The 12,216-nt window shown below is 32.2% G+C and overlaps 1 protein-coding gene across 2 annotated transcripts in view; it reads left to right on the plus strand.

Annotated features, from left to right (window-relative positions):
• Positions 1-12,216, plus strand: part of LOC145689498 (uncharacterized) — a 175,688-nt gene that overhangs the window by 50,101 nt on the left and 113,371 nt on the right. For both annotated transcript variants that reach the window (XM_081763672.1, XM_081763675.1), the window contains exons 5-6: positions 919-1,201; positions 7,419-7,472. In XM_081763672.1, coding sequence (XP_081619798.1) covers positions 919-1,201; positions 7,419-7,472 — 337 coding nt within the window. The remainder of the gene's footprint in view (positions 1-918; positions 1,202-7,418; positions 7,473-12,216) is intronic.

The following is a 12,216-nucleotide window of genomic DNA, read 5'->3' on the forward strand; positions in this document are numbered from 1 at the left end:
ATTCTTGGCTCTTGTATAGCATGAAAGACCACCAAGACTACGAAATGCAGGACCAAGACTTGACTGTGCAAGACAAAGAATAAGACGCAGTATTGATGACCAAGACCCAGGGTGCGAATTGTTTTAATTTCATTTGTTGGGCTGAAAGTGATGAAATAAAATTAGTACTTTATAATTAGTTATCATACTGTATTTTTAAATTTTAAATTACAAAATTCATATTAAATGTATCTTCTTACTTGCAACTATATATACTGTAAAATACGTTTTAATTACCGAGAAAGAAAAATCAAAGTGGCGCGGGTCCCGGAATCATAAGTACCTATTTTGGAATGAAAGTTGAAGGGTTGGAATAAATCACAGGTGTTCTCCTGTTTCCTCAACCCTTATCATTGCAGTTAAAGGATTTCCTTGCCTTCCGAGCAGGTGAGAAAACTGACCTTGAAGAAAAGTTTCGTCACATAGAACTAAAGCAAGAAAAAAATAAATTTCTCCCACGTCGGACATTGGTATCAGTTATAAAGAGAAATAACCAAACCTCAAAAGTACCAAATATTCATTAAGATGCATATACAAATCCCCCGCTTGATCTAGCTAGTGGTTAACGTGTAAGACTTCGGTACACATGGTCGGGGTTTAATTCCCAAAGGGAGTGAATTTTGGCGTTCACCCAGTGTCGTGACGTAGTGCTCTCAAACGGGTCGGGTCAACTGGGGTCGGGTCAGTCGGGTCAGCTCGGGTCGGGTCAGCTCGGGTCTGGTTGTCTGGTCGGGTTATTCGGGTCGGGTCAATCGGGTCAGCTCGGGTCGGGTCAGTCAATTAGAATGCTTAGGAATAAATGCTGGGTAAGAAAGCATACTTATTACACAATAGTGAAAGCAAAAATTTACATTCACTTACATTTTCTTCTACTTTTAGGTATTTGTAAATTCTCCATATGATTATCCACAGAAAATTATGAATTATTTCGTTTATAATAACGAAGGCTACGGTTTAAGGATATTTTCCTACACGGTAACATCAATTGTAAGCTCTCCAAATCTTAAGAAGCTGACACCGTATCAGAGAAAATGCTACTTTCGCCAGGAAAGGAAATTGGATGTAAGCCCCATTTACACAACAGAGGCTTGTAATATTCAATCCTATTACAAGGATTTCATAGGAGATTGTCAATGTTCACCACCTATGTTCTATAACTATGGTAAGTTAACATAGCAGCAGAATGAAACATAATACTATTATTGTAATTTTTATATATATATTATATGAAACAAACAGGAGAGCTCTCATTATTAACTATTTTAAAATCAATAAATCTGAGAATCATATGGTGGTCTTGATTTTAATGGCCATTAATGACGGTACTTACTTAGATTCTAAGTTAATTTTCTGCCACCTGTTCTACTCCCCTTTTGTAGTACCGTTTACTTGTGAAAATACACTTAAATTCTATCTTCCTTTTCATCTCGCTCTCTTTTTCTCCTAGTCATATTAACTACCAAATTGTCCTTCGTGCGAAAACCCTTTTAACTGGTACATTAATGAAATTTGGCAAGTAGCTAGATGGTTTAGGACATTTAGTATTTCTGAATTACCTTTCATAGAGAATTCTAATTAGGGATCCAAGCTAAAAGATCTGAGTTTCGTTTCGCAGACTTCCAAACTATGCGAATTCAGTACTCAAACTTAAAGTAATACATATATAACTACTGGTTGCAATAGACGATAAGATCAAAGATAGAACCTGTTCCTCGGTCGCGGAATATATATTCACATATTATATCCATTATCCATATTATATCCATTACTTGTTATCCTTACAATTTTTGTACTATGGCGATAAAGATTGAAACCAGAAATCTTAATTTGAACCACTTCCGGATTGAATAAAGTATTAAGGGAGAAGATTGAACCTACACTTGGGAAGCTAATCCGATTGCAAGAAACTACATTCAGTTATCTTTCACGTTTTTGTTCCACAGAAATCAGTATTGAAACCAGAAGTAGGAGTAAATTTGAACCACTTCCTGATATGATAGATGCCGGCTGTGATGGTATGTTCTCTTGACACTCTGTATCACTTGCAGAAAACCGCTTGTCGCTAACTATTCCCATCTTTATTTTATTTTATGATGGTAAATGTTGAAACCGGAAATGGTTAATTTGTACTATTTTCAGTTTGAATAGAGAGTTTAAAAAGGATATAAAATCTACGCATAGAAAGCTGAATCAAATACAAAAACTGCGTCTCGATATATCTTACAGTTTTTCTTCTACGGAAATCACTATTGAAACCAGAAGCAGTAGTAAATTTCAACCACTTCGATTTTGGTAGAAGTAGCGGACTGTGTTGGTATGGTCTCTTGAGACACTGAATAGATTGCAGAAAACCGCTTCTCGCTATCTATTACCATTTTTGGTCTATTGTGACAAACGTTCAAACCGCAAATGGTTAATTTGAAACACTTCTGGTTTGAATAGATGGTCAACCGAGAAGGTGGAAATCATTCTTGGGAAGCTAAATCGATTGCAAAAAAAAACATATCTTACAGTTTTTTTTACGGAAATCAGTATTGAAACCAGAAGTACTAGTAAATTTACACTACTTTAGGTTTTGCTAGAGTGTTATGGGTTGTGATGGCATATTCTCTTAGACCCTGAATCGTTTGCAGAAATTTGCTTGTTGTTATCTAATACCGTTTTTGTTCTATTACAATAAATGTTCAAACCGGAAATGGTTAATTTGAACTACTTCTGGTTTTAGTAGAGTTAACAGGAAAGGTGGAACCTGTTCTTGGGACGCTCAATCGATCACAAAAACTAGCATCTCGTTATGTGTTACCATTTTTGATCTACCCCGATAAACGTTAAAACCGAAAATGGATACTTTGAACCACTTCCGGTTTGAATATAGGATAACAAAAAGAGAATGAATCTATTCATAGGACGCTGAATCGATTGCAAGAAACCACTTTTATTCTGATACTTGTCGACAGATAGATGGACGGACAAAGCCATTCTATAAGATTTCCGACATTTACGCATAGCATAAGTTGCAAGTGTAAAAAATCAAAAGACAAACACAAACAAAAACAAAAAAGGCAAATTTCGGGAACATTTTTCCCAACTTCTTCCGAAACACGTGACATATATGTGAGATAGCAATCGAAAGCCTGATTCATTCTAAAGATAATAACTTACAAACCACGAATCAAAACTAATTATTGTATGAGCAACATCTTCCGAAGTTAATTCTTTTTAGATCTTTCAAATTCGTATATGGTATTTGAAAATATTTTTGTGTTCATATTTACTAACAGTACTTCAATGAAACTTAGCAAAGATATAACTTCGGGTATGCAATATTATTCGAAGTACTTTCTACTTAGATACCTGAATATAAGGTTGCCCATATTGTTTCTCAGGAGAATTCCAGAATTTCTCCTAAATTATTGGATCATTCCGACACTTCGAAATAGTGTCATTCAAAAGCCTGAATCATTCTAAAGCTAATGACATACGAACCATTAATGCATGGTAATTAGGGTACAAGCAGCAGCTTGTAAGTGAACGTTTGCTGTTTCCACTTTTAAGTTTAATCGAATTCTATGACCTCACACACTTAATAATGGTGCGCTTTTTCGCAAATTTTGGCTACTGTTGATGCAACATTTTACAAATATTATTAAATTAAAGTACATTACAAAATTTCAATGTTACCTAACTTTTGCGTGTAATGTAAATTATGTATTTTGTAGAGCTACCACAATAGTCTTAATATCAAATCAGCACATTTTTGTTTATGAGATTGCACATAACATTAAGTAAGTCAAACAAATTTTGTGTACTAAATTTAAATATTGGGTCATTTCATGTCAAATCACCTAGAGCACGGTGTTTCAATGTCTCAGATTCTCTTCAAAATTTTTTCATACATAAATACCAACGAAATTATGCTAAATTGTTTTCTTCCGATTTTTTTGGATGAGAAATGGGCCGGGGAGAAATTTTTTAAAAATGTGAATTTTGGTTCATTTTCACTTTTTGGCACTCAGCATCATGGAACAAAATTCCCATAACTTCCTTATTTTTGAATTTATTGAGCTCATTCAGGTGTCAAATTAAAGCTTAATTTTTACCCTTTCAGTAGATTCTAAGCAACCTTGCAAAAAGTTACACTGTCAAACATTAATAGGCATACAAAGCAAATTTTAAGGTTTTTACAAATTGTGGCATTGCTCAAGTTACAACTACGAAACTTTTGAAACTTTTTTTGTACATTCATCTTAACACGTATATGGTATGGTTAAAAAATAAAGAGGGTGTTTTTTGTATTTTTGTAATTATTATTTTTTATGTACATAAATATACAGTTTTAAGTTTTGTTACAAATTGTGTCATTGCTCGTTAGTTACAACTATGAAACTTTTGAAACTTTTTTAATAGAATCATCTTAGCACATACATGATATAGTTAAAAAATAAAAAGTGTGCTTTTGGTATTTTTGCAATTATTATTATTATTATTATTATTATTATTATTATTATTATTATTATTATTATTATTATTATTATTATTATTTTACATGTACGGAAATATCCAGTTTTAAGTTTTGTTACAAATTGTGTCATTGCTCATAAATTATAACTGTGAAACTCTTGAAATATTTTTATAGGATCAGTTTAGCACATAGGCCCTATATGATATGGTTAAAAAATAAAAAGTGTGCTTTTGGTATTTTTGTAATTATTATTTTGGTACGCCAGAGTGCTATTCATGAATCACTCTGGGCTTTCTATATTCTACTGGACACAAAATGAAGACTTTCCTTGAATACCTTTTGAAAATATCATCTGGGAAGCACCTGTTCTATCTCTTACAAGTCAATCAGCCCGGACTTACACAATTGAAAGCAAAATTAAAAGGAGACATCATATCATCAATGAAAAGAGTGAGCTGTGAAATATAGGACACAACATTTTGTATGTAAATTTATGCAATTCTAAGAAGTATTACTGGTATTTATGTTTTATTGTTTTCATCTATGTCTATTAGTCTATTATTTCTTATTTCTGTTTATAGGATTTGTAATAATAACTTAACCCCTTACATTGCTAGGCCTATATTTTCCATTCATAAAACCGCAAGATTATCACAAAAAAGGTATCTCTTTTTGTTATATAATCATACCTAGTAAATACAAACTAACCCTATAAAAAGTAACAAAAGTTTAATAGTTGTAAGCTATGGTACAATTGGGAAAAAAGTTGAAAGTCATAGTTAAAGTACAAAAATATAATATTATGGTAATACCAAAACTACACATTACACCTGTTCTATTTTTAAGCATGCCTAATATTTACTAAGATGATTATTTCAAAAAGTTTTAAAGTGTGACAGTTGTCGCTTCAGAGTAGGGATGGCCAAAATTTTCCGAAATCGAAAATTTCACTTTCCGGAAATTTTCGGAATTCCAGATTTTTCCGAAATCAGAATTTTTCCGAATTCCGAAATTTTTCGATTTTACTTTCCGGAATCCAGAAAGTGAAAATTCCGGAATTGGCCATCACTACTTAAGAGGAAAGGCATAAGCTGTTAACAACAGTAAATCTGTATATTTCTTTACATTTAAAATACAAATAATAATAATAATTGCACAAATACCAAAAGCACCCTTTTTATTTTTTATCCATATCATGTATGTGATAAAATGATTCTACAAAAAGAAGCTTCAAGAGTGTCATAGTTTTAACTTATGATTAATGACACAATTTGTAATAAAATTTAAAACTGTATATTTCCGTACATGTAAAATACCAATAATAATAATAATAATAATAATAATAATAATAATAATAATAATAATAATAATAATAATAATAATAATAATAATAATAATAATAATTACAAAAATACCAAAAGTACCCTTTTTCTTTTTAAACAATATCATGTATGTGCTAAGATGATTCTATTTTAAAAGTTTCAAAGTTTCATAGTTATAACTTACGAACAATGACACAATTTGTAACAAAACTTAAAACTGAATATTTCCGTACATAAAAAATAATAATTACAAAAATACAAAAAAACACTTTCTTTATTTTTTAACTATACCATGTGCGTGTTAAGATGAATGTACAAAAAATTTCAAAAGTTTTATAGTTGTAACTTTTGAGCAATGCCACAATTTATATATAAAAAAAAATCATAAAATTTGCTTTGTATGCCTATTATTGTTTGACAGTGTAACTTTTTGCAAGGTTGCTTAGGAACTGCTCAAAGAGTAAATATTAAGCTTTCATTTGATACTTGGATCAGCGCAATAAGTTTAAAAATTGGGAAGTTATGGTAAGTTTAGTTCCATGATGCTGAGTACCAAAAAGTGAAATTGAAGCAAAATTCACATTTTTCAAAAATTTCTCCCCGGCCCATTTCTCATCCAAAAAATCGGAAAAAATTAATTTAGCATAATTTTTATTGGTATTAATGTATGGAAAAATTGCGAAGAGAATCTGAGACATTGAAGTACGGTCATGTTTTAAAATTAGGTGATTTGACATGGAATGACCCTAGTATATTATATTCAAGAAGCCTTTCAGTTGAGATCCCAGTGGCATGTATAAAATAAATAAGTAAAAAGACATCTCATGCTCTGAAATGTCTAGAAACTCGGTCTGTCGATACTTTGAGTATATAAATCTTTGATTTTAAGGTTGCATGTTAGTGTAGTGGCAAACGTATTACACATATATGGAAGGGTTCCAACAAGCAACATAGTATTTAATATGTTTTTGCGAATGGTTTAGGGTCAATCAGACAATATTGAGTTACTATTAATTGTAAATAGAAAAGATTAATAATATTAAACTATAACTTTTGCTTTCTCAACTAATACAAAGGTGGATCTAGAAGGTAAAAACTTAGGGGAGGGGGCAGTTAGAACCCAGACTATAATAGGTATATCAAATTTACTATAGACTTTCAAAAATATATAAATAATAGCTTAAATTATTTTCGTTACTCAGAAAACTGGGAGGATAGGCATCCCTGCCCCAGGCTAGATCCGCCACTAGATTAATAGGCAGAAAAACTGATAATGAAAAACATTTCTTAAAAATATACAATGAGAAATACTGTAAAGTGGACATTCAGTTCAACATCAAGCAAACCGAGTTCGTTTCCCATTCAAAGTTTGGAGTCATGTCTTGTGTGTGACTTTGGCACTGAAATTGGACTTAATATAAAATAAAAATTCAACACGCCTGGATGCGTTACGTGACACGATTTCACTGTGTTTTATTATCGTTAATGCGAGGGTTAGTGTATCTTTCAAAGCTCATAGGCTGTATTCTTTGTAACAAATATTGATGTTAATTTGTCGAACAATTATGAATTTAATCTACTTTTCTGATCTACAGGTAAATACGACTCATGCAATGTGAAAGGATTGGCTTGTATTGCTCGTAAACTAGGTAAGGTATAGTTGTATAATTGTCAGTTTTATTTTGTTTATTAAATTGTAACAAAAATATTGGCCGTATTTTGAAATAACTGTACCATACCTTAAATCGTAATATAATTGGAAATGATTAATACTTACATTGGCACACACAAAGAAATATCATTGTAGGTGACATTTGGAGCAAAATTTTTCTTGTAGATTAACGTAAGAGTTACGCACGTTGAAGTACATATTTTTACAAGCAGATTCTATAGCCTTTACAAATATAATATCCAGCCATGGAAGTCATGATCATTGTACGCTCTCCTCTGAAATTTAAATATAGCCTTCTCATCTTCATACTTTTATATCCTAAAGTTTTGAAGTATTTTAGTTGCTGACGTCTCTTTTCAGTATTTCAGAGACCGGGAACATGAATGTGATGACAAAAATAGAAATAATAATAAGCGTAGTGACACAAACATTGAGACAACTCTTGAATCCCTTTTAACTTATAAGATATCAACGAAATCCAACCATACAGCGTAAGTCAAAGTGATGTTCCAGATTATATTCATTTTTAATTCTGAATGTAATGACTTTTTCTTGGAAACATTTTTTTTCTCTGGAAGTTATTTACCATAAAGTTTTTCCCTGTATATATTGCAGAGTTGTAGTTGCACTAACGTCCAGTAGGATGCAGTTTAGTTGAAATGAGCAAAATATGTAATACTAGATGGCAAAAAAGCGCTTTGTATTTTCGATTTCCATACAAGTACATGTCTATCGTGCTTGTTCAAGGTATTGATTGACCGTAAGGGGAAATGAACTGGCAGCCTTTCAGTAACAGAAATAGTGAAGAGTGCGTTCCAACCTAAGCGAGAAGTTCTCAAAACTCTATGTGATGATCAAGTCGAAAACTTGGTATTTCACAGAAAACTATGACCAGTGTTACGGGAACGCTTCATCATGAACCCGTGTTGCCTATAGCTGTTGCAAGCACTAAAGCCAACAGACTTTGGTTTAAGGGCGTCTTTCTGTGAAAGGTCAAGATGGTCAATGGAGGAGGATGGATTATCAGAAAAGTTAATCTTTAGCGACGAATCCCACATTTCAGGAAAGCAAACTGGCATAATGTGTAATTCTAGGGCACTGAGAAGGCGCTGTTTAGCAACATGAACGTGATTCTTCGGAACTGAATGTCTTTTCTACCATTTCCTATCGGAAATTTTACAGATTTTTCTTCTTTGGAGAACATAAGAATGAAATTTTAGTTTAATGTCCCACAGTTATGCTCTTTAGGTTAATGGACACGGATGATTAATGAAAGTGAATAATTGTGAAATTATTCTTGTGCTCTCCTACTGGGAATCAAACCCTTGATCACGTGCACCAAAAGCACACGCGCTAGCAATAGTTCAGTGGGGATGGCTGAAGAATATATCGTAACAGGTGCTATGTATCTCGACATAATAGAACAATGGTTATTACTCCAGCTTGAGAATACAGTGTTAATTTTATCTAACCGTAGGATGATGCTTCACCACATTATCATCGCCAGGAATGTGACTACCTCAGTGAGTGATTTCCTAAACGGTGTATAGCTCAGTGGTAGAGCGTTCATTCCGGTGCTTGGGGTCCCTGGTTCGATCCCAGCTCGCGCAGTGTGGACAAACACCGTGCTCATGGGTTTTCTCGGGGTTCTTCCGTTTTCTCCCACTTTCTTCATTCCACCATTTTCATTCATTTCTCATAATCACCGTCTCCTTTAGCCTAACCGGCATAACCATGGGACGTAAAACTCAACGATTTCATTTAAATGGTGTACTGCCCATTCTTTTTATAATAAAGTTAATGAAATGGCTACTGCGATCCCCAGATCTCACTCCATATGATTTTTTCCTAAGAAGTTTTATCAAAGAACGAGATTTGTTCCACGTTAATTGAATTGCACGCGCATCACTGCAGCCGTGGCCGATGATGGCCCTGATATACTTGGAACAGTTTGAAAAGAACTTGATTATATGTGGTGCGACACATGGATCCTAGAAGGAATATTTATAATATATAGCAGCGTTTCCCAACCTTTTTGAACTTGCGGCACACTACAGGTGTAACTTGAATTCTCGCGGCACACCCATATATATATTATTACTATTATTATTTGTAAATATAAAATATCGTGGTATTTTTGTGATTACTGATATCCTTCTTACAAACAAGAAAGCTGGATCACTGATTTTTTTCCCCCGTGGTAAATCATTATGCTTATTTTTCATTCTAATTTTAAAATAGAAAACAATTGCAATGAAATATAGGACTCGGGTTTTTAAAAACCCACTTTCTCTTTCGAAAACTCTATCTAACCTTTAACTAAAAGGAAAGATCTCTAAATAACGAACAAATAAATAATACTTTTAAAACACAAATGTAGGTAATTTGTATGCATGTTTACTTTGTTGAATATATTGAATGATATGTTAAAATTTCAAGTTACGAAATAGTCTGCAACAATAAAGAAGCAATAATGGTCATGACAATGATAAATACATTTTTCAACATTAAAAATGTACAGAAAAGTAACACAGTATGAAACTTAAAATTGTAGATTTATAGTAGAGGTTAATAGTAATGTGAAATACAAATATACATTTTTCCCTATGTCTTGCAATTTGGTTCCTATAAAATTAATAATTTGTTTCGATTTCCTCGCGGCACACCAGCGGCCCATTCGCGGCACACCGGTTGGGAAACGCTAATATATATAGGTAAAAAGCATTTTCAGTTGTTTAAACTATATGTCTAATCTCATTTTGTCTACGTCTTGTAACACGTGTTAAGGTATTTAAATAAAAATTCGGTATACCTAACCCGTCGTTATCCGGCAGGGCGTAACTACTTAGCACCCTCCCCCCACACATTCAATATCGTTTATGAGGGTTGATTTCATACGTAATAATCAATTTTAATATTGATTGACTCTGAACAAGTATTATGATCCTAACTGTAAAAATAACCTGAAAGGTAAATACTTACAAAGAAGTACTACTATTAACAATCTTACTGTAATACAGTAGAACTTAATTCGATTAATTCTTCGAACCATCAAATGAGGAATATGACAACATTCACATACATTCTTTCTAAACTCATGTATTATTATTATTAATATATATATATATATATATATATATATATATATATATATATATATATATATATATATATATATATATATATATATATATATCCAAACATATACAGTATATATTCAAAAATTAATGTTACAAACAAACAACTGAATATTATACTCGACACTGGACTAGGAATATGAATATTAAAGTCATAGAATAAATACAAAAAATCAGCTTACCAAGTGACAGACGACTTTCCACATACTACATTCTACTACTAGTAACAGACTTCCTAATTCGTATGTTCTATAATCACATAATCGAAATAGATCGTATCTCCCCATCTTTACAAAACTATCAATATATAACACACGATGTAATTGATTTTCGTTCAAGACCGTGTACTCTTTTCCTCACTCGATTTAACAAGAGTTAGATATTGCCGGGCAGATACCTTGAGTAAAAGTGAAGCTGTCCATTCCATTCTTCATACAGAAAGTTAATTAGTTCTTATAATTGCCACACCTGGCGCTACTGGTCTGAACAGCTTTACAAGTAGTTGATTTTTTAAATTACCATCTACTCATTACAGTCTCGTTTAAATGGAATAACTAGTCATTAAAATAAAGAACCTCATTTTGACTTACTTCGTTAATTCGCGAATTGATCTTAACAACACATATGATTAACATGTTTAAAGAATGAACCCTTCATTACACAAGTACAAGAAAGACATGAGCTATCCAAATTGAACGACACTAAATTCTATAATAGTACGTCGTACAAAAACGTGTATTATCAATTCTTATACTACTCATAAATTTTTAACATATTGTCCTAAATAAAATTTACTTCGTGCAGTTCAATAAGGTAGCGTTTTCACAAAGATTCCAAACTTTGTTTTCATTACTGAAATGATTAAAATCATCATAAAATACATCAAATGCAAAAGAAGTATATTTTCCAAAACTTTTTAAAATTTAAAAACGATATCTTACTGTTTTTGACGGCTTGGCAAATTTTTCCAATGTCGAATAACTACAGTATTGATCTAAATGAGGAACAGTGACATAAGATCAAGTAGAACTCCCCACATATTTGATATGTTAGGAGTGCTATGTAGACGAATCCGTGAAGATAAATTTAATCGTGAATAAGGATAATACAAATTTGTTACGATCAAAATGTGATATGTGCTGATTTGTATAGCACACTTTTGTTAGAAACATAAAATTAGGTGTGTTGCAAATCATACAACCACAAATTTAATTTTCGATAAAAGAATAAAATAACACCTAGGACATAGCAACACACTTGTTTTGATTTTTTATTAAAGCAATATAAATTATAATACTCAGTTATTATAATATTCGAAATAACAAATGGTTTCCTTCTTTGAGTTTTTGTCAGTATGGCCAGAAAAAACTACCGTACTTTTACTGATAATCCAAAAACTGATAGCTTGCTACAAATTGTCTCCATTCCTAATAAGTGTCTCAAAAGTGCATTAATACATCCATTACTTTCACTGTGTTGTGAAGAAATCATTCCTTCATGCGGTGATTCCCAACCAGTCTCTCGCGACATTTTAGAATTCAATGAACCAATTATTTAAAATCAACTTTGAGACAGACTGTACCA

The sequence above is a fragment of the Thermobia domestica genome, chromosome 1 (assembly GCF_964235325.1).
Source record: "Thermobia domestica chromosome 1, izTheDome1.hap1.1, whole genome shotgun sequence".
Taxonomy (NCBI): domain Eukaryota; kingdom Metazoa; phylum Arthropoda; class Insecta; order Zygentoma; family Lepismatidae; genus Thermobia; species Thermobia domestica.